We start from the raw sequence: 23,599 nt of genomic DNA, 5'->3' as shown, positions 1-23,599 counted from the left end.
CTTAGCAGGATGCAGTTCACAGCTCTTCAGCTGTTTATGGCTGGAACTGTACTGTGTCATTATTTTTTCATGTTGTCTCCCTATAAGTGAGATTGCTGTCAACCATGTAGAGAACTCAGCTCCTTTTTGATTTCTCTTTCCCAGAAAATGTCCAACACCTGGTTGTGATGGTTCTGGTCATGTAACGGGGAGGTTTACAGCTCACTACTGCATCTCAGGGTGTCCCCTTGCAGAGAAGAACCAGGGAAGAGTGAAGGCTGATCTCTCAGATACAGAAAACTCTGTTAGAAAGAGAAACCTCATTGGCTTTTCCCAGCGGAAGAAATCACGACACCATGGAAGGTAAGGACACAACTGGCATTGCTAACATCTCTGAGTGTTCACATTGAAAAGTGTCATTGTAATGCACAAACCTTTCTCTAATTTGCTCTGTAGAGTTTAGATATTTGCTACTGCCCCTGTAGAGCAGGACTGCCAGGAATCCTGTAATTTGTATATCTCTGTGTGTTTTTCTGAGTGTATATTTGGCTTTTCCCCTCTAAAGCTGTTTTTCATCTTCCTTGCTTGCTTCACATGATTCTCTCCCATCTATTCCTCATTATGAACCTGGAATGGGGGTCAGTTAATGGGTATTCCCATAGTTCATCATCATAAAACATAATTTGAAGGTAGAGCATTTTATTTGTTTCTCTAGAGGACGGCCTCCAAAATATCGGAAAATCCAGCAGGAAGACTTCCAGAGTAAGTACACCATGTCTGGCTCCATTTTGCTAGTATGAGCCCACCCCCCAGAGCAGTTCTTTTAAAAGCTATCTGAAAGTAAGACAAACAAGCTATCATAGAATATAGTATAAACATTGCAGTTCAAAAATGGAGTTGACATGCCTGTGACACAGATTTTAGGACTGATTTTTGTTGAGCCATGACTTCATTAAAATATATTTGATAGTTCCCACAAACATGTCACTTTAGGATTAATTCTGCATAGCAGCAGTGACTAAAACCTTCTTAAAATACAACATGAAAAAGATTAATGCACTGTTTCTGTGACAAGTGCAGATGCTATTGAGATGCTTCTGAAACAGGTATGGGCCACTGTAGCCCTCCTGGTTCATTTTAGAAGCCCTCTACAAGTGATCAGTTTCTCAGCAAAAAATGATCTAGTATCTCCTGGGCAGATAGGAAGACAAGGAGAGGAGGGGGCAGAAGAATTGATAGAAAAGGGACCTGTCCACTGTTGGCTTCATCCCCTTTCACTGCCCACTATGCATGCAATCTGGACATTTACCCTTGACGAAATGCAGCCCTCAACAGGAAGAAGCTTCTAAAAGAAGCCATATTTTAGCACCTCAGTAAATGAAAAATCTTGTCCTCAGTCCCATATGCTACTTCCTTAAAACCATTTCTTCCTGTCTGTTTTGTGCTGCATCCTTTTAATTTTAATTATGCTCTCAGAATCCCTTTTTACAACTGAAGAATGCTAATTTATTAAAATCCTTTATTGTTAGGGAGCATTGTCTACACGGTTGTAGTTCAAGCATCCATCTAAAGCGAAGAAAGGTGTGAAGCACAGTTAAATAATCCACAACCTGTAATAGTGCCCTTTCAGACTACATAGTTAGAGCATTGTGACTGCACTTTGACTGTTATGGCTGCATCTATGGAATCCTGCAGTTCATAGTTTGGTGAGGAACTAGAGTTACTTGGCTAAGAATTCAAAATACCTCTCCCGGAGTTGTGAATCCCAAGATTCCATAGTATGCAACCAGGCTATTAAAGTGGAATCATAGTGTAATAATCATTGTGTAGTGTGAAAGGCCCTCAGTCACGTATAGGTAGGGTTGCCATAATTGTCCACTTTTACCAGGGACAAAATGTGGAACAAATTCAAGACCAAACTGTAGGACAACTGCAGGACAAAACTCAGCCCAAAATGTAGGACATTGAAGAAAAATGGTGGACCTTAAATGTCCTACATTTTGAGCTGAGTTTTGTCCTGCAGTTGCCCTACAGTTTGGTCTTGAATTTGTCCTACATTTTGTCCCTGGTAAAAGTGGACAATTATGGCAGCCCTACGTATAGGTCAAACTAGATGGCAGTACACCCATTGTAAATACAAGTGGTAGGATTACTGTAATATGAGAAGCTGAATCTGTCACCCTCCTGTTCACCCCCAAACACTGCACCAGACAATTTTTTTTTCCTTGTGGGGACAATATGTTTTGGTGTTCCACCAAGAAAAAGACAGTTTTGGCAAAGCAGTTGTGGAGCATAAACCACAGGTGGAACTGGGACTCAGCTTCTTGCCAGCCTTGCTACACTCTATTGCCTCCTGTTCCTTATAGACACTTGGCATGAAACCTGATGGTGTCTAATTTAGTTTTGCATTGCACATTAACCAGACCAGTGTTTCTCAGTGTTTGACAGTCCAGATGCTTTGGACTTCCAAGACTCCCAGCCAACATGGCAAGTGGTCAGAGATCATGGGAGTTGAAGCCCAAAACATCTGGAGGACTATAAGTTGAGAAACATTGGTCCAGATGTCATTATCTGCAAGTTCTGGAAGAAAATGTCTATTTATTTATTTTGTAGTTGAACCTTATGTTGTTTTTAATGCCGTTGTCAGCCATTTCTTCAGAAAATATGCACCAGTCCCTCTTCATGTCAGCCTTGTCACCACACCCAGACCGTTCCCTGTCTCTCTGTTGGGAACAGCACTGTAAACTCCTGCCAGGTGTGGCTGGGATCACAGCTTCCACTGTGGCCAAATGGACCACTGATGAGGTAAGAATATGTGAACAGCAGGCAATGGCACAAGAACTGTACTAGGGGTACTTCTGAGAACACTTCTGACACACCATGTTTCCACATGCCTATACCCATAAGTGGAATCAGGGGCATTTGGGTACCTTTTCATTTTCCATACAGGACTCAGAGATGTCCAGCTCACTGTATTTCTGTTGGCCCCAAGAATTGCTGTTAGAGGACAGTAAACATTTTGCATGAAGTAGATGTTGAACCTATGTGTGAAATACCATTCAGTTAGCATTTGAGAAAGTTTTTGGTGACCCAGATTTTAATATACTTTTTCAGAAGCATTTGCTCACTATATGCTGTTATGGGAACCAGTTACTATCAATTCTTTGCTTTGTTCAGCTCTATTATGCAAAGCTAGGCAGATGTGTCTGGTATTACAGAATTTTAATTCTGCAAATGTTTTCAGAGATCATTCCTAGTCCAACATCCAGCAGCAATACAAGATGCATCATTTAAGCCCTTTGAACAGTTTAATATGTATCTTGGAAGAACACTGAACAGTTTTTTAAAATGATCCTAAACATGTGCTGTGAGAGAAGAACTGCATGTTATGGGGAAAATATAGAAGATGATTGCTTACCTTTCCTTCATCTTCCATTTCCCCCCTCCAGCAGATTACTACCCCTCTGCAGCCTGCTTCTTTCTCTTTCCCTCTCTATCTTTTAATTAATCATTTTTATCTTTCCCCCCCCCCTAAAGGTCTTTAGCTTTGTACAGACATTGACAGGTTGTGAGGACCAAGCAAAACTCTTCAAAGATGAGGTAAAGACATGGGTCATAGTCTCATGTAGTGGAAATTCCAGAGGTACTTGAAGTGGGGAGACAGAATTGTTAGTTATGTATGGACATATCCATCTCCAGTTTGATGCACTCTACATATTTTCGCCATGCTAGATGGAAGTGCTAGTTGTTGCTGAAAATTTTTTGGGGGAAAATGTGTATTACTAGACCTTTAATGCTCAGGCTTTTCTAGAAATCTATACTGGTGATACATCGACTAAGTACAAATATGGAACACTTCACAAATATCTTGTATTTTCAGCTTTGTCAGTCACATACTGGTCCAATGTCCTGTGGTTTCTTTTGATGGGTAGTGGGAGAGAACAGAAAGAAAATTATGCAGCATTTATGGCTTACAACTACTCCTTCAGCCTGTTCAGTGCACAATTTTCATTTTGTTTTCCTGCCCAGCAAAATAAGTCTCAAGCCATGACAAAAGTATTGTGACTGACACATATTGAAAATGCTTGACATTTGTAAAGTATTCCATATTTTTACTTAGAAACATATAGTACCCTGAAAGGTATCCTTACATGTTTTGCAAACAGTTGAATTTACCAGTGTTAATTTCTTGGTTTAGTGACAGATGGAAGTTATTGGATACAAAATTGCAGTTTGGCTGAATTGATTTTAAAGTTCTTGGGTTGAGAAGTTAAGTCCTTGCAAGGCTTAATGACAATAAACCTCTTTCTCTGTCTGTCAGCGGTCAGAGTGTGTGATCAAGTATAACTGGAAAATTCTGGCCTTTATCACTTTTACTCTCTTCTGTAAAGTAGTAATCCCTTTAATAAATTCTTGTTAGCAATTTGAATAGTCTCAGGTGATGGGCTTTTTTCTCACACATAAATCTGAGGTACCAGCTGCCGTTGTGGTTTTAAAATATTGGTGGCAACAGATACTGGTCAACGTATACCTATACACTGCAATGTAGCTGCAGAAGTTCTACAGACTTGAAGAGAAATAATTTATTTCTGTTTTAAGGAAAGTGGTCCAGGGGAAGCAGTATGCCACAGTGTTCCTTCATTTTCACTCAGTTGGGGTGCATAGCAACTCTTTATTGATTTCTGGGTCACATCTGCTCTTGGTGGGGAAGTTCAGCAGACAGCCATAGCATGGTAAGTTCTTGGAAATGCAGATATATTTTACCCAGAATATTCTTCTCTCAACGTTTCGAATGCAGACATAATATTCTACAGCCCATGCTTGTCCCATAGTCTTTAGCTGTAGGTGTGGCTAAATAGACCAAAATGGGCTGAAGCCTCCAATTGCTGGTCAGATACTGAGATACTGTTTCAAGAGCTGCATTTTATTTATTTATTTACTTGCCAGAATAAACATTGAATTGAGATAGCTTGCTTCATGGGTAAAAACTCATAAATATGAATGAGAAAGAAACTGATACCTTAAACATCTCTCCTTTTCTACAGATGATTGATGGTGAGGCATTTCTTCTGCTGACTCAAACTGACATTGTGAAGATCATGAGTGTCAAACTTGGTCCAGCACTTAAAATCTACAATGCCATCCTCATGTTCAAAAATGCCGATGACACCTTAAAGTGAGCCACCCAGAGCAGCATTTGACTTTCCTCCACAAGGAAGATGCCAGCCTATCTTTGTCTATCTTGTGTCAGCAGACTGGAGATTTTTCTGACTGCTGCAGCTGTAAAGTCCTGCCAACATGCTCTCTTTGAGTCTTCGTCTTTGTTTACATGCCAAAACCATCCCGTCTGTCTTCCTCATTTCTCTTACCAGCCTTTCTGAACACTTCCCTGTCCATGTCCAATGGTGGAACTCTGGCATTGGTTTGCCTGATCCTACAAAAACCTGCCAAGAAGTACTCCTGGTGGTTTTAGAAGCACATGGCATGGATTTGAAACTGCGGTTGCTATTGGATTTAAACTGCCTTAGTTTTAACCCTTCAGATCTGACTGCCTGTGCATTCCTACATTATTAAATGTGCCTGGATTTACATGATGACATACAGAAGGCAAATGTCTATATCAATATTCATCACCAGATCCACAACTTCAAGCAGCATCATGAAGCATTTCTGAACTCTGATGCTTCAGGGAAAAGATCAATCACTAACTAACATGGATTAGACCATGAACTTGGTAGAGGGCAGATTATCTATATCTAGGGGCTTGTTCCTTCCAAGGCAGTCTATTGGACTAACTATTCTGTAGATATAACCCACTCTTAACAATTTTGGGTTTATTGCTGGTATGAAAACAGTTTGGTGCTCACAATTTGTAAACTCACAATATTGCCATGTTACTCGGAGGATGAGTAGATCAAAGTAATACTGTTTCTTGCTTTAGCCTCTGTTAGTTCAGTCCTTTAGCTCTGCATGGTGCATTTTTCCCTAGAGTGTGCCAAGAAAAGAAAAGAAATAATGGATTAGAACTTGACAAAAAGCAACCTAAAAAATAGCACTGGTACTTCATATCTAGTAAAAGTATTCCTTCCCTTCATGGAAGGAATAACTGATGTTAGGAAAAGCTAACTAACTTCATCCAGCCTGTTGGACTGTCATGTGATGTATCAGTTGAAAAAGATTCTGCGCAATGCAGCAGTTCATAGATTCTCTGTTCTGATTTGACTGGCCCTTTCCTCAGCAAACCTGATTTATTCAGTTTGTGCCAAATGTTTACATGCAGCTACTTGACAATGTCCCTTGAACACATAATTTAGAAACTGTTCTTTTTTTAAAAGTCAGGTGGTTGTGTATTCGTTTTTAAACTGCATGAACAGAAATTATATGGTGTGATCCTTCACTTTCAAGTCATCAAGGGTTCTGCTGTTGGCTACAAAAATGTTTTTTAAATATATATATATATACTGAATATTCATGCACTAGCACAGGATGTGTTGGTGAGCCACTTTAGCAGTGCTGTAGCCATGTGGGCTAAGAGGAAGGTTGAATTCCAAATCCAGTTTTCTCATTGGACAGTGTTAAAGATAAGGGGCTGATTTTTGGGTAGCAGGTTGCGAAATATCAAAGTAAGAAGTGTTCTGTTAATTTTTATTTATTTTTTCTATTGTCTTTGCTTTGGGAATGGAGGTGGAGGAGCCATATCAATGTTCCACCTCAGGTGCCAAAATATGTTGGAATTGACCTTGTTGAGTTGGGCAGTCTTCTAATCTCAAAAGCTCTAGGATTTGGTTTCTGCATCTGTTCTTCCCATTTGTCCTTATATCACAATGAGGACCTCATTGTGGTTCTATATAGTATAATAATTAAACAGAAGATAGATAACAATAAGGCTAAGGCTTCCATGGCTAAGTAGGGATTTGGGCCTAGTTCCTTAGATCCAAACACAACCCTCAGTTAACTAGTGCTTTGCATATAATTTTCCACATGTGGTGCTCCTTTGGACCATTAGGATTTTTCTTTGTTCTTCTTTAGTCTGTGAAGGCAGGGGCAGACTTTCTTAATCGTATGTACACTAGCATAATTTGTCATATAGTAACATGATCTGTGAAGTCCACCTTTTATGTTTAGATCATGCAAAGCTTTCTATGGAAATGCATTATTTTGATTCTGGTGTGAGTAAATACTTAGTGATATTTGGTTTTCCCTTTTCAGTGTTTTAGCCACTTGCTATTCAAGAGAAACTTGTATTTTAGTTTCTCGCTTTCTTTCTGTCATGCTGCGCTTTTGTTTTTAAACAGGTTTTGCCCTGAATTCAAGATGTTTGTTGAGCATCACCATATGTTTATTTTTTGGGAGAAATAAAATTTTGCACTTTTGATCCATTCTTTCTAAAAGTTGCAGTTAGTTTGTGGTGCCAAACTATCCCAATATCCAAAGAAATGTTATTTTAGCCAACCAGAAAGAAAGAAGAAAATATTCTTTTGTGACTTTTTTTGTGTGTGACACTAGAACAAAGAACTGCATTTCTGACTCTGTGGATTTTGTGCTTCCCTGTTCAAGTAAAATTAACTTTCTCTTGGGTCCTTTACACTGAACTGCAGCAGGTGGCCACTTGAGGGCCTCAGTGCCAAATATTATTAATGTTGAACAATCTGCTCTAGATTTTATTCTGCATCCCCTTTCTCTTTCATTTTTTTGAAGGTTAGAGTTATTTATGTGCCAATTCATTTACTTATGTATTTCGGCTAATTCTGTACCACCCTTGAGCAAAGAGCTTCCAGGGCTATTGAGCAAACTGAATTGGATTTGCAATAAGAATGGAGTCTAGATAGCACTTTGCTCCCATTAGCCTTGAATTCTTCCAAAATAAAACTATCCTTACTGGAAGTGAGTATAAAATGGAAAGGGAGAAGGGGAGGAGAGATTTTAATTTATGAGAGTATGCATACAGATTTTGAGCAAAATGGAAACTCAGTACTCCCATTGGTTTCTGTTATCCATTATCAGAAGTGTTCAGTCTCAGACCACTTGGTCTGTTGAGACACTGAATCTGTTAATTAATCCAAACTATACGATACAGATTCTCAGAGGCTATTTACATTTAAACTGTGGTTGGAATCTTTTCTAGGAAGAAATCAAATTTAAAGGCAAAATTTACATGTGGTTCTATAAGAAAGTTAAAGTTAAGATCCATTTCCTCATATTTACTTTTTTTGCCACTGTTGTTCTGGCACACTCATTCTGGGATTTGGTAGCTGTCAGAAGAAGAGAAGGAAGGTAGCTGGAAAATCTTTGCCATCCCCAGTGGCAGGGCTGATGAAGAGCTCTGCCAGAAGGCCAAGATAGTTCCTGCCAGTCTAAATACATCATACTAGCTTATGGGGCTTGTTGGTCTGACAGTTCCTGATACGGCAGCTCCTTGCATACATTGTCCTTGTACAATAATAATAATAAATTTTATTTATATACCACTTTTCCGCAGATCAAAGTGGTGTACAAACAATTAAAAAACCATTAAAACATTGCATAAAATACATAAAATCCCATAATAAAACCGTGCAATCACAAACATTTTAAACACAATCGTTCACATTCAGGGGTAAACGTAGGGAATCGATGGCAACAGAGTAGGCAGCTTCATTCTCCAGGCGGGGAAGGCTTGACAAAAAAGAAAAGTTTTAAGCCTCTTTTTGAATGTTTCTAGGGGTGTTGTCAGACAGAGCTCCTCGGGTAGATCATTCCACATCCACGGGGCCACCACTGAAAAGGCCATCTGAGATGTGGCAACATATTTGGAAGGTGGACCTACCAATAAGTGACAGATGCCACTTCTTTCATCCGTCTAGTTCAACTTCAGCTTGAGGAGAATACCAGAGAATCACTGAAACACTATGTTGATTCTCAGAACCTCACTCCAATAATCCATTTTCCATTTGGCATCATTACTACTAGTAGAATTTCAAATCAGCTGAGGAACCCTAGAAGATTTTTTTTGTCTTAAGGATGTTATTATCAGCTGGGGAGATAGTGGCAGCTAAAATGTCTCATGAGCAAAATAATTTTCCATGAGTCTAAGGTCCCAAAGCTTTGCAGATACTATGGAGAAATACTTTAGAAGACCAGCAAGACAATCAGCCAGATGCCAATCTCAAAACCATAGGAGTAGCCTCCCCCTTGGCTAATGAAAAAAGTTGAAAATACTGCATAAGGGCACTTTTTTCTTGTTCTTTGCATTGCTACTGTTGATCTCTTCAAGCAAGAGTAGGTAGATTTAGTTCCCATATTTTTGTCCTTGCTAGGAACTGATGGGAGTTGCTCTTAACCTGTTTCTGCAGTCACCTCAAAATGTCCCAAATCAAGCTGTATCAGCACCCACATCAAAACAAGCTTGGAAAACCAAAAATAAATCAGCTGCAAAGAGCAAATAATCTCTCATGCCCACTGAAATCAGAAGGAACTGATTTCATGTTAGACGGTATCTGATAGAGACAATGTGAGTGTATGGTGTTTATAGGAGCAGTGCAGCTAGGGGATGCAAAACCTCCAAAGATTTTTTGTTGTTAAGAATAAATATCCAGTATGGAAACCTGTTTTGATGTAGATGTGGGGGATAAGTTGTTAATTTTCTGTAATTATGTCCAAGACGATCTCTAGTTCAGGTCCAAGCAGTCATTGTTCCTTGCAGTTGCCCCTATCCAACCACACGCAGCAACCAATCTGCCATTCAGGAGGAGTGAAATACTACATCAGGTCTCTTGTTTTCTTCCTCCAGTCAGCTGGTGAGGTCTATGTATGAATTGCTACAGCTGCCAGATAGGACTAGCATCCCAGAGCAACATATGTTACTGATGTAAGTTTTTGTCCCACAAGGGATGTATGAGCAAGCACTTTGCTTCTGTGCATACACATTTAAGAGTGGATGAATTAGGAAGAAAAATATTGTCTCGGCTACAAAAAATGTTCTTTCAAATAATCAGAAAATGTCATATCTGAAATACTTCACTGAAAGACAGGTAGATTGTGTGTGACATGCATTTATTGCATAAAAATGGATAATGTAAAAAGGCCCTAGATATACCCTTTTTCCTATTAATCTGAAGGTCAAACTAGATCTCAAAACGAATGCATATTCCCTATGATTAACCTGTTTTTCTGTTCTGTAACTGATTTCCTGAGAATCAGTGTGGTCTCATGGTTTGAACATTGGATTATGATTCTGGAGACCTAGATTTGAATCCCCACTCAACCATGGAAACCCATTGAGTGACCTTGGGTAAGTCACAGTCTCTCAGGCTCAGAGGAAGGCAAAGACAAACCGTGTTTGAACAAATTTTACCAAGAAACCCCTGTTGTAGGGTCGCCATAAATCAGAAACAACTTGAAGGCACACAGCAACAGTGGATTTTTTCACCAATATATGCCTCAGCAGTTAAATTTGCAGTTGAAGACCTTGTTTGTTTACTAATGACTAATCACAAAACGAAGCACACTAAAAAGCAGGATACATAGGTGTGGAAAATTGTATGCAGTGCTAAATGTCTTTTACTACTTGCATGAGCACTTTGGCCCAAAGAAAGTGTTAAAGGTATCATCTAGTTTGATCCACAGACTTCCTTTAGGAAATCTGGTATCTGTCTGTTAGTCAAATTGCCCAGTGTGTTAAACAAGTAGTATGCACAACAAGATAACCCCTCCTTTTTTAAACTCTAAAGCAGAGGGTGGAGAAAGTGTAGTCTTTGGCCCATATGGGCCCCACACTATGCATATTTGCTGTGGAGTAAAATAAAAAGATATCTTTAAACTGGATATTAACTGTTCACCAGCTTTGACTTTCAAATCCAGGTTCTACCTAAATTTCAAGCACTTTTGAAATGCAACTGTCCAAATTCAAATTGCAAAGCACGTCTTCTATTTAGGACTTATTTGGGGCTAGAGTGCAATGAAAGTCAGTGAAGTTTTCAACAACCCTTTCTCTCTGATGGGCCCTTGAGCTACTATTGTCCTAAATGTGAAAGAACAGGAAAAACCTGTAAGATTACAGTCAATCTGTGACAAATGCTGCCAAAAATGCCCTTTATTTTTGGGAGTAACTTTTCTAAAGGGCAAAGATGGTGTTTTCCAAATAAGCATTTTCATGAAAAAAGCTTTTTTGCACTTTCATTCATTTGCACTTGTTTAGTTTGTCTTTTGATATTTGCACCTTTGTGTTTTCATGCTGGAAATACTCTTAATTGTATCTAGTGCAGCTATTCTGGAACTTTGTGTCCTGGGTATACAGACCATTAATATAAAATGAAAGCAAGATGTGATTATGTTTTGTCAGTGTTTTACAATAACAATAAATGTGAATTATGGGATTATATGGAAATGGGGTTGATGTTTTTGTTGTTTTCAGGGATTTTATTATAAATTGTTTATTTAATAATTGATGTATGTAAAATAAAGTCAAAATATTCAAAGTAAACAATACTTACAACTTTTTTTAAAGTTAAAGAGTGTGTTTTTCCACTCACTGAAAAACAGAAAGCTCCTTTATACAGTCAGCCCTCCATATCCATGGATTCAATCATCCATGGCTTGAAAATATTCCAACAGAGTATAAATTCCAAAAACCGAACTTTATATAAGGAACACCATTTTACTATGCCATTGTATATAGTGGGACTTGAGCATCTATGGATTTTGGTATCCGTGGAGGGTCCTAGAACCAAACTCCAGCAGATACCAAGGGCATATTGTACTGAATCAAACTACTGGTCCATCTGTCTGACTGGCAATGCTTCTGACTGGCAAAGCTTCTCCCGGGTTGCAGTCAATGGCCTTTAAAGTCCAAATGTAGTCAGAGATGCTGGAGTTTGAAACTAAGGACTTTATGAAGCTGTTCTCCCACTATAATAGTGTTGTTTTCAAAAATGCTATGCTTTTGGGATTCCTCTCTCTCATCACACCTTTGACTTGTTTCTGTTGTTACAACCTTCTTTTGCTTGAATAGCTTATTACACACAGCATTTGGGATTGTCCACCCACTGCCTCCTCCAAGACACTATCCCAGCAACTCTTCCTAGCTTGGTACACACAGACACATACACAAAGATACCTCCTCCCCTGAAATGAAAATAGTCTTATGTTTAAAAGGGCTTTCCCCCCTGTGTGTGAGGGACAGCTTCCTGATTTGGGAGAGACTTGATTAATTCCTGGCAGATGAAAGCCAGCAGCTAAAGTAGCAATTAATGAAGTCTGAAGTTTAGCAAAAAGAACAGCAGAACAGGAGTAATGAAATAAATGCTTTTTAAACAATCTACTTACATTTTCAAGAGAGTGTGAGAGTACATGTGAGAAATAGTAAGACTCCAGAACTGGGCTACTAGGCTGCAAAAGGCGGGGGGGGGGGGGCAGTGAGCAAACTTTCCCCTTGTTCGATTTTCTGGCAAGCCTCCTGGAGGAGGACAGTCATTTGCCAATGGAGAGGAAAAGGTTTTAAAGTTTCTCAGTTACTTTGCTAATTGAAAAGTAAATAGCAATAGCAAGCAAGTACATTTCTATACTGCTTATCAGTGCACTTAAGCACTCCCTAAGCGATTAAGCTAATTGCCCCCAATGAGTTGGGTACTCATTCTAGCAACCTCGGAAGGATGCCAGGCTGAGTTGACCCTGGAGCCCCTGGCTGGTATCAAACACACAACCTTGCAACTGTGAGTGAGTGGCAGCAGTACCAGCATTTATCCATCATGCCACCCCTTTTTCTCCCCTGAACACTGGTAAGTAAAGGGCACCTAAGCTACACCTAAAGCCCACCCACTAACCACCCAAAATCAGTCTTAAAGTGGAGGTGAATTATTGCACTGCAAATGGTAGCACAACAGTATCAGGAAAGGAAGTCATAAACTGAATTTTTGCATTAATGAAAAGAAACACTTCCCAAATGGTATCCCATTGGGAGAACAACAGAAGAGGGTCAAGGTCATGTGCTAAAACCCCAGCCAAAGATGTGATTAGCTTCCTCTGCTTGTGATTTAGTGTCTTGTATGATAAATTCTTACAAGTCTGGAACTGCTTACATGGCAAATATGTTCTCTAAAACTGAGCAAGTGCCCCTCCCTTAAACTGGGGGGGGGGGTAAGGTATGAATGTAAATATAGCAAATTTCATTTATTAAGAAAAATAAATTGACACTGCAGTCCTAAAGACTGGCAGCTAGGCTCATAGATGTTATGGAAGTGCTGCTCCACCAGCAGTGTAACCCTTAATGTCCTGGAATAACCTTTTAGAGCCTCTGAGGTGAAATCCCATCTGCATGGTTTTATTGTAAGCATTAGCAATAAGGGGGGATATTGTTTTGCAGGATCAGATCAGGAGGACTGTCATCACCCAAAACACGTCTGGCAAGGAATAGGAATCATCATTGTCATGGAGGTGTCATAACTATTTCTTTTAATGGTGTCATTGGGATGGGATGCTTTTAAAAAGGGATGGGATGGAGGGAAAGAACCCAGTATGAATAGTTCTTCTAAGATGGATCCCCCCCTTACTCTAGACCAGTGGTTCCCAAACTTTGGCCCTTCAGATATTTTGGACTTCAGCTCCCAGAATTCCTGACTTGGCCAAGTTGGCTAGGGATTCTGGAAATTGAAGTCCAAAACACCTGGAGGACCAAAGTTTGGGAACACCGTTCTAGTCACGTATTGTGTCTGGGCAAGGGTTTGGAGCTTGTGGTGGCCTTCCAATTTCAGGGATTTCTGGAAGAAACAGACTATCTAAATCCATTTCAATCTAGTTTCAGATCTAGTTGTGTAACAAAGGCAGCTTTGGTGACCATGGTGGATGATCTATGCAGGGAACTGGACAGGGGAATATGTCACTGTTGGTTCTGCAGAACCTTTCAGAGGCTTTGGATATGATTGATCATGGTATCCTTCTGGGCCATCTCACTAGGACAGGAAATAGAGGCAGTTTTACAGTGGCTCTGTTCTTTCTCGGAGGGGTACATACAATTGAACAGGGGGATCTGACTCCTTGGACGTTGGCCTGTGCAGTGCCTCATGGTTCTGTTCTGTACTTCTCTCCACAGAGGTTTCACTCCATGCATCAGACGTCCATGAAAGCTTATGCCACCTTTCCTTTTCAAATTAGTCAGAAAATATAAAAAGTAGCCAGTACTGTATAATAAAATATCAGTCTTCAGCTTGCTTTCTAGAGAGTTAACTCAGTTGAATGAAATTCCTTTGAATAAATATGCTTAGTTTTGGCCTGCAGGGTAGGCAGTCTGGCTATTAGCCAAAAGACAATTCCTTCTGGACAAAAGTTTTACTCAATAAGCTCAGCTTGCCCATCAAGGGCTGAGTTGTCCAAGTACATATGTTTGTAATCAAAGTTCCTTTTTAAAAAGTCATAAAGGAAGTTAACCAATGGAGAACTGAATTTCTGGGAAATTTGCAGTAAAACCTGTACCTGTCTATTGATATGTACATTACAATGAGTTCAGTAGTGCCTACTTCTAGGTAAGTGGTTACAGCAGTGCAATTTTAGACAGAAATACTTAATATACTTTATTGAATGTGAGTCCCATTGAAGACAGACTTCCTCCAGAATAAATACACATAATACATGTGTAGGATTGCACTGATTCATGTCACCATAAAGCAGAGGTGAAAATTATATAGCCCTCCAGATTTTCAGTTCTCACACATTTTTAAATGTGCCTGGAACTCAGCCATGAAAACCTTTGGGTGACCTTGGGAAAGTCGCATGCTCTCAGCCTCAGGGGGAGACAATGGCAAACCTCCTCTGAACAAATCTTGCCAATAAAACCTCATGATAAGTTCACCTTAGGGTCACCATAAGTCAGAAATGACTTGAAGGCACACAGCAGCAGCAGAAGCAACAACATCAACAAAGCAGAGGAAGGATTTATATAGTCCTCCAGATTTTCAGTCCTACTTTTTAAAAATGTATCTGGAATTGAAGACCACTGGCACATTGGGGTTTTGCTCAGCCAGTTTTCAGATGCACCAGTTTTCTGCTAGCAAGGGTATTTTTAAAAATTAAAAGGGAACATTAATCAATTTAATTCTACATTTCAAGTGCTGGTTATGCTCTATAAAGCCTCACATGGCAGACTGTCTAAAAAAAACCCTATATATTCCTATATCAAATTGGGGGGAGGGGTTTCTTTTGTTGTACTATCTGCGTCTCAGCATCGACAGGGGTAGTGTGACCCAGTTGGTGCTCTTAGACCTCTCAGCAGCTTTCGATACGATAGATCATGGCATCCTCCTGGACCGCTTGGGGGGATTAGGTATCGGAGGCACTGCATTGCAGTGGTTCCGGTCCTTCCTCTCGGGCAGGTCCCAGAGGGTGCTGCTCGGGGACAGTAGCTCAAGAAAGAGGGAGCTCCTTTGTGGGGTCCCTCAGGGAGCTATTTTGTCCCCAATGTTGTTTAACATCTATATGAAACCGCTGGGTGAGAATATACGGAGTTATGGTGATGGGTGCTATCAATACGCTGATGACACCCAAATCAATTTCTCCACGTCTCGTTCGTCGGCCTCGAATTCTAATGGCATCTCTTCTCTCAATGAATGTCTTCGGGCGGTAATGGGCTGGATGAGGAAAAACAGATTGAAGCTGAATCCGAACAAGACGGAGGTGCTCACGGTAGCAGCCCCGAAACCAAGAATTGGGTTGCAACCACCAGTCCTGGATGGTATCACACTCTCCTCCAGTGACTGTGTTCGCAGTCTGGGGGTGCTCCTTGACTCATCACTCCTGATGACAAATCAGGTGAATGCGACAGTCAGGAGCACCTGTTATCAGCTTCAGCTGATACGCCAGCTGCGCCCTTTTCTGGAAGTAAGGGATCTCGAGACTGTTGTGCACACGCTGGTAACCTTACGCTTTGACTTCTGTAATGCGCTCTACATGGGGCTACCCTTGTGCCTGGTTCGGAAACTACAGTTGGTTCAAAACATGGCAGCCAGGCTTGTGTCAGGAACATCTAGAAGGGACCATATCACCCCGGTTCTGAGGTCCCTCCACTGGCTGCCTATCGGTTTCCGGGCCCAGTACAAGGTGTTGGTTATTACCTTTAAAGCCCTAAATGGCTTGGGTCCAAGCTATCTCAGAGACCGTCTCTTCCCATACAATCCTCCCCGTGCTCTCCGGTCCTCTGTGAGCAACTTGTTGCAGCCTCAAAAATCGAGGCTTGCGGCGACCTCCCGGAGGGCTTTTTCTGCTGTCGCCCCCAGGCTCTGGAACGACCTGCCGGACGAGATCCGTCAATTAACATCTTTGGACAGCTTCAAAAAGGCTGTCAAGACGGATCTCTTCAGGCAGGCCTTCCCAGACTGAAATATCCCGGCCTCAGGATCTCCCCCCTCCTCAGTAATGTCTCCAAAGCCCCCTTTTCTTTTCTTTAGAACTGAAGTTGCAGTGGTTTGTTGGTTGGTATTATTTTGTTTAATTTATTGTTATTTTAACTAGTTATTGTGGTTTTAAATTAGATATGTAGTTTAATAACTTTTTAAGGGGGGAGGGAAATATATTGTTTTTATGCTGTATGTTATTTTAATGTTGTAAACCGCCCGGATTGGTTCGCCACAGGGCGGTATATAAATAAAAATTTACTATTATTATTATTATTATTATTATTATATACTACTGTCACAACCATTTTTGGTGAGGACACATGAGAGAGCCTTCATGACAGGGGATCCCAAGTTGTGCAACTACCATGGGAGATTTGATTTGCCTCCTCTCTGCAGTCTTCACTGGCAAGCAAATATCTTTTTATTTTGGCAGGCCTTTGGCTTTTAATTTGTCGCAGCAGATGGAGCTTTTAATGGGGTGTGTCATGTTCATGTTTTTGTTCTAAATGGGTTTTCAAGATGTTTCGCAACTTTTCAAACAGAATTTTGATTGTTTTTTAATTTTGTATTTGTGTTTTGTTTTTTTTAGTTGGGATATGAATTAATTGAATAAAATTTCTGGTGATACACTGGTCCCTTGGTACCCACTGGAGTTTGGTTCCAGCCCACTTCCAGGACCTCCTCTGATTACCAAAATCTGTGGATGCTCAAGCTCCATTATATACACTGGTGTACAAAAATGGTGTCCTTTATACAAAATGGCAAAATCAAGGTTTGTATTTTGGATGTTTCAAAGAATATATTTTCAAACTGTGGATGGTTGAATTTGTGGATGAAGAATCCATGGATACAGAGGGCTGGTGTATAGCCCTTTTTGACCATCTCAGAACGCTCCCATCTCATGTAAACTTTAAAGCAGGGGTGATAATCCTATAGCCTTCCAGAGGTTTTGGACTACAATTTCTACTATTCTTCATCATTGGTGATAATGATTTTAGTTGCTGGGACTTGTTATCCAATGACATCTGGAAGGACACATGTACCTTGCTTTAGAGTGTAAAAACAAAAAATGGCTTGGATATTTTTACTGGTGACTCATCTGAACTCAGTCACTTTTTGTTACACCACAGGACACTGTGACCCAATGGAAGCCCTCAGGACTTGTTTGTGCTAGTAGTTTACTTCTCATTACTCCTGTTTTGACATGTACAAGAGCCAGTGTGGCGTAGTGGTTTGAGCATTAGATTAGGACTCTGGAGACCAGAATTAGAATCCCAAATTGGCCATGTAATCTCACTGGGAGGCATTGAGGAAGTCACATTCTCTCAGCCTCAGAGGATGGCAATGGCAAAGCCCTTCTGAAGAAACTTCCTAAGAAAACCCCATGATAGGTTCACTTTAGGACTGCCATAAGTCAGAAACAACTTGAAAGCACATCACAACAACAACATTTCCTGTTCACCAAATTGCATGGTGCATTTTAAGGACCAAGGAGTTTGTCGCATGCAATTTTAACGCCGACCCAGGCATGGGACAGGATCGGGCTGAAACAGGTTAAAACTGATTTTACTGCACACAAAATTGCTGCTGCGCTGCTGTCCAACCATTACCCATCCTCCAGCAGTACTCTGGTGGCTGAGTTTGATACTACGGAAAGCTTCCAGAGCACTGCTGGAGGATGGGTGATGGTCAAGTGGTAGCACAGCAGCAATTTTTCGTGTGGTAAAATCAGTTTTAATACATTCCACCCTGACCCCATTCTGTGCCTGGGTCGGTGTTAAAGTTGCATGCGATAAACTCTCAAGAGACAGAAGACAATGACCAAAGCACAAATTGTATAGTGCACAAAGTAGCACCACACTAATAAAAAAAAATCCATTGGAAATCCCTTGAGCATGGAAAAGTTAGGTACTGGCTGGCCCTTTATAAATATGGTTGCCACAGGCAGAGGCTTTGTGTGGATTAGCACTCCTCTGTTCCCAGATTGTCATTGCTGCCGGCATTTAAAAGGCGACACATGCTTTAATTACCTCCGGACAGCCCCAGCATGTGACTGGCAGCCAGAAAACAGGGCACTTTGTTTTAATAGTTTTCAATTCATCTGTTGGGTTAATCTCCCAGTGAGGAATGCTTTCCCCCTCCTTGCCATGCACCAACACCCCACCTTCAGTATTTCCACCCCTCACAGCCAAGAGCAGGGTAATAATTTACTCCCTGCTCTAAGCCACTCCTCAAAAATATTCTTGTGACCTTCAGACTAATTCATCAAAACAAAAACACCGGTCAGGAAGCAGGAAGGGAAAGGCAAGCAGAACTCTTGTAGTTAAAACATGGTCTTCTTCAGCTTCCAGAGGGAACCCCAGAACCGTGCCTTCTAAAATTCCCTCCTATCTCAGGTAACATTGGGATTTGCATACTTATCTCATATTTTAAAAGAAGAACCAAGGAAATGATATTGCAAGGAAAAATTCTAAAACTACGCACCATTTGTGCGATATAACAATACCATGGGATTGGCATGCCTAAATGCATGTACTGTACCTTGTTTGTGTGTCTCCCTCTATTCAGTGGTTGTTTTGTTTCAGGCTTTGGGTTACCAAGAGTATTATGGCCTAACGTGAAGTTCAGGCACCAAACTATGTTTGCTTTGGCTGGAGCTTTTGAGGACACAGCAGCCTTGTGTAAAATGGGTATGAAATTTCTTGCGCAGCTACTGTGGATTAATAGTGCAATTTTCTTTTAGAATTTTCTTTCCTCCCACTGGCTTTATGGGCAGAGATATATGGGCCAGGATCCTAGGGACCACAAGCAACTGATCTTCATTAGGTATGGTTGCAAACATACAGAAGAGAGGTTTCATCAAAACTGTTAGTGAGAAAGAGCTTTAGGGTTCTTTGTTTTTAATTAAGAGAGCAAAGGACTTTTAAGCTATTTGAAAATAAACAGAGAAAAGAGTAATGCTTTAGAATAAATTGTGAAAGCAATTCCTCTTACAACTTTCTGGGAATGGGAACAGTTATGTAGCTATGAGGGGAAGGGAGAATTCAGTTCCCAAAATTTTAGCTTTCCAAACAATGAAAATAATCCACACCTAGAACTCTTACATTTGTTGTATTTGTATTCCCTTGTTAACTGTGTCTGCCCTTTTTTGCATGTTTAAACAGTATTCCTAAAACTTCCTAAAGTGGAAGTTTTAAATTTCTATATTATAAAATTTTATTAAATTTTAAAAACAGCCAAAAAAAATTCCCCCAACAATCAGTCAATACAGAAACATATACATATACAATCCACATACATTAGATTACATACACAAAACTACTTTCCATTCCATTCACTTTACATCAAAAAAGGACTTCTGAAGACCCCTAGTCGCTGATTCATAAATCCACTATCTTTACTGTATATCTTCTTTTACTGTGTTCATAAATTGATGTATACCCTTCAACTACATATGATCTTTTTAATGTATTTGTAATATTTATATCGTATTCTATAATATAATACAAAATAGTACAAGCTTCTCTTTCAGAGTCTTTATGGCTATACATGTTCGATATACTTTGAATAATATTACAAAATATTGCAGCTTCATTCAAATTTTGTTCTTTTTCTCAGTTTTTTTACATATAGTTTTAAATTTCTGTTATGCTAGAAATGTGGGGACTGAAGGAAAATTTAATGGCAGGGCATAATTCTTATTTCAGGGATGACACTCAGATTTGCGGTCCCGTCCCCCCCCACACACACACACACCATTGGTGCAGGAGGTAGCTATGATAGTCTTTTGGAGCAGAAACTTATTTCTGTCTTAGCTGGCATAGGGTGACTGGGTGAAGGATTGCAGTCAATGGAGTCAGAGAGAAATAAATGGGAAAAATAGGAACAGTGACAACTGGCAACTAACAAACTGCAAACTTGTATGAAGTAATGTGGTGAAGATCAGGATCCAGACTGGAGGAGATTTTGAAAAAGAAAGATAAATGTATGGGGATATCAACAAGTAACCTGAGCAGGGTGTTTGTATCTTGCACAGTGTCTTGGAAGACAACAGGGTGGCAGGTACAGTGACCTTCATGACTGCAGCTCATTGAACAACAACACCTGTTGCATAACTGTCACAGAGCATACAAAAGTTGCACTTAGCTGTCTTGAAGCTGGATGGCACCCCACGCAAGTACAACTGCAAGTGTGCAACCTGCCCATTGCTTCTGCTTATGGGGTACCTCTCTTGTTTTCACAGAATGGAGTGTGGGAGAAGGTCCTGTACCTTTGGATAGAGGAGGTGGGCCTGTAGAAAACAATGGGAGACACAGGCTGAGATCCTACATCTTCTCAGCATAGTGTAAATATCCATCAGTGGTTTTATACTAACCAAGCATTACCCAGTCCCTGGGCTGAATACCACTGTAGTGCAATGTATGAAAAACTGCAAATGCATAGTGCTATCACCTTACTGCACAATGTGCTAAATAGAGGCACTACTCTAGATGCATTGTTGCACATCTTAAATGGTTCTACATCTGCAACAGTTTCACATGTGAACCTCCACTCCTGCCATTTTGAGTTGGATATATCCATTCATCATTGTCCAAAAAGGTAACTTTGTATGCATAGTGTAACTTTCATCTGTATAGATCACCAAAGGATTCTGGCCACAGAGAAAATAACAAGGAATAGTCACCATCTGGAACTCACTGTCCCCAAATCTGGATGCGCAGTAGGTGTTTGTGAACAGGTGAGAATGAAAGAGGAGTGCGAGTAGGTTGTCAGCTAGTCCTTCTGTTCCTGCTTCCCAACTCCTGAATGAGAGGGAGACTGTCATGACTCAGACTTGATTTCTTCCTTGGGTGCTACAGTGGAATTTTATAGGTGTTGGGGGAGCTTGTTTTGCACCATCTGTCTTGGCTGTTATCCTTTAAGGCATGAGTAGGCAACTGTGAACTCCTAGATGCTTTTTTATTCCAATTCCCGTCAACTCTAGCCAGCATTGCCAGTGGTGAGGGATTATAGATATTTCAGTCCATAGACCTCTGGAAGATGGACCACAGGTGTGCTAAACAAGTGGGGGACAAAGTGTTCCTAAGTATTTAGCTAACAGAAGCAATATCTGCAGTAGAGAGCCATTCTTCTTTTATCAGAGAAAAGATACTCCTCCAATTTTTTGAGAGGAACAGGAAGGTACAATCGGCCCTCTGTATCCACAGATTCTGCATCCATGACTTAAAAATATTTAAAAACTAAATAAATTCCAAAAAGCAAATCTTAATTTTGCCATTTTACGTAAGGGACACCATATTACTATGCCACTGTATATAATGGGACTTTGGTGTCCATGGGGTGGTGGTGGTGGTGGTCCTGGAACCAAACACCAGCAGATATCAAGGGCCCACTGTACATTTCAGACAAGTCAAAGTATTCACATTTAATAGGGGTGGGCAACCTTGAAAAAGCTGGACAAAAATGAAAGCAGAAGAAACTTCCATTATTAATTGTGTGTGTGTGTTCATGGGCATGAACTAAGATGAGTAAATATGAATGTGAAAAGAGTCAGCATATGGCTTATTTGGGTCTTTCATATGAATTTTTGGACTTGGCCAGGCTGGCTGGTGAATTATGGAAGATGTAGTCCCAAAAGGTGATGTTTGCAAGCTTTGGCAAAATGTTGACATTTCAGAGTTATTACACTCACATTTTTCTGGCTGCAGATCCTTGTTAGAATAGAATCATGAAGAGTTGGAAGTGACCACTAGGATAACATAGACCAAGCCCCTGGCATGCAGGAATACACTGCTAAAGTAGTCATGAAAAAAACTCTGTTTAAAGCCCTCCAAAGAAGGAAATTCTGCCACACTCTGAAGCAGTAAATTCCACTGTCTAAAGCCCCATTCACACTACAAAAATAATGTGGTGTGAAACTGGGTTATTTTCATGGTGGTCACACTTGAACCAACTGCACTCAGTGCAGTATGTGGGGGGGGGGGGGGGCTATGAAAAAACACACACTTTACCCAGTATATTCAATACCAGTTTTTTTCCCCATGTCTTTTTTAAAGAGCTGCAACAATCCGCATCTTTGGTAGTATGAGTATGCTACCGAATTGATTCAGATCAAGCTACATTATTCCCAGAAATGAAGGAACTTCCATTTAAAACCAAAACAGTGGCAAGTGAGAATGGTGACATGGTTTAAACGCCACAGAAAAATTCAGTAACATAAAACATAGTGGGAACACCAATGCAGGATTGTATCAATGCACAGATCTGGATCTCCTCAGCAGGGACGTAGCGAGGGGGGGCGGGTCTGCCCTCCTTTTGTTAGATACAATGAATGGTGCGTGCTGCTGCACCACCGTGCCCAAGCCCCATTATAATGGTGGCACTTAGTCTTGACCCCCCCCTTCCCAAAATCCTGGCTAGGTCCCTGTCCTCGGGACAAAAATGTAACTGTGAATGCCCCCTAACTGCTCTTACAGTAAGAACATCCTTCTAAAATTTAGGCAGCATCTCTTTTCTTGTAATTTGAATCTACTGGATTATGTTCTAGTCTCTGGAACAGCAGAAAACAAGCTCACTCCATTTTCTGCATGACATCCTCTCAGATATTTAAATATTGCCATCAAGTCTTCTGTTTACCAAGCTAAATTTACGCAGTTCCCTATGTCATTCCTCATAAGGATTGATTTCCAGATGTTTGATAATCTTAGGTCCAAAATGCATAGCAGAAATAATCCAGTTTGAGACAGCTTTAACTGCCCTGGCTCAATCCTACAGAATTCTGGGAACTGTAGTTTTGTGAGTCATTTAGCCTTCTCTGTCAGAGAGCTCTGATGCCACAATAAGCTACATTCCCTTGCATTGAGCCAGGGCATTTAAAGCAGTCTCAAACAGGATTATTTCTGAGTGTGTTCTGGACCTTAGATGCCCTTCTCTGGAAATGTTCTAATGTGTAGATATCCTGTTTGAACTGTGATGCCTGGAAATGGACACAGGATTCCAGGTGAAGTCTGAAGCAGAACAGAGTTGCGCTACTACTTCCCTTGATCTAGACACTATACTCCAGTTGATGCAGAATCATAGAATGGTAACATTAATTAATTAATAAACAAATAAACAAATCTGTATCCTCCTCTTTGTGACAGCCCTTGAGATATTTAAAGATATTTAAATGGGGTGCCCAGAACGTAACACAGTACTTCAGATGAGGCTTGAGTAGTGCAGAATACAATAGGGTGATGACTTGCCATGTCTTGTCAACT

General features: G+C 40.5%; 2 protein-coding genes across 5 annotated transcripts in view; both read left to right on the top strand.

Moving 5' to 3' along the window:
* LOC149315760 (lethal(3)malignant brain tumor-like protein 1) overlaps positions 1-8,503 on the top strand; it is a 53,602-nt gene extending 45,099 nt beyond the window's left edge. For 3 of the 4 annotated variants that reach the window (XM_089514022.1, XM_089514021.1, XM_089514020.1), the window contains exons 18-22: positions 145-342; positions 695-741; positions 2,627-2,784; positions 3,517-3,579; positions 5,025-8,503. In XM_089514022.1, coding sequence (XP_089370148.1) covers positions 145-342; positions 695-741; positions 2,627-2,784; positions 3,517-3,579; positions 5,025-5,159 — 601 coding nt within the window. In that variant the 3' untranslated portion in view covers positions 5,160-8,503. Of the gene's footprint in view, positions 1-144; positions 343-694; positions 742-2,626; positions 2,785-3,516; positions 3,580-4,578; positions 4,707-5,024 lie in introns of those variants that run through there. The other variant, XM_089514023.1, reaches the window with a different exon arrangement.
* Positions 8,504-18,645: 10,142 nt separating this feature from the next.
* LOC149315759 (serine/threonine-protein kinase Sgk2-like) overlaps positions 18,646-23,599 on the top strand; it is a 66,784-nt gene continuing 61,830 nt past the window's right edge. Inside the window, exon 1 of the mRNA XM_089514018.1 lies at positions 18,646-18,736. The gene's annotated coding sequence lies outside the window, so the exon portion shown is untranslated. The remainder of the gene's footprint in view (positions 18,737-23,599) is intronic.

The sequence above is a fragment of the Sceloporus occidentalis genome, unplaced genomic scaffold, assembly GCF_023333645.1.
Source record: "Sceloporus occidentalis isolate IW3139 unplaced genomic scaffold, rSceOcc1.0.p SCAF_3, whole genome shotgun sequence".
NCBI classification, from domain to species: Eukaryota; Metazoa; Chordata; class Lepidosauria; order Squamata; family Phrynosomatidae; genus Sceloporus; species Sceloporus occidentalis.
The sequence above is the reverse complement of the archived record's forward strand: the minus strand, read 5'-3'. Positions and strand labels throughout refer to the sequence as shown.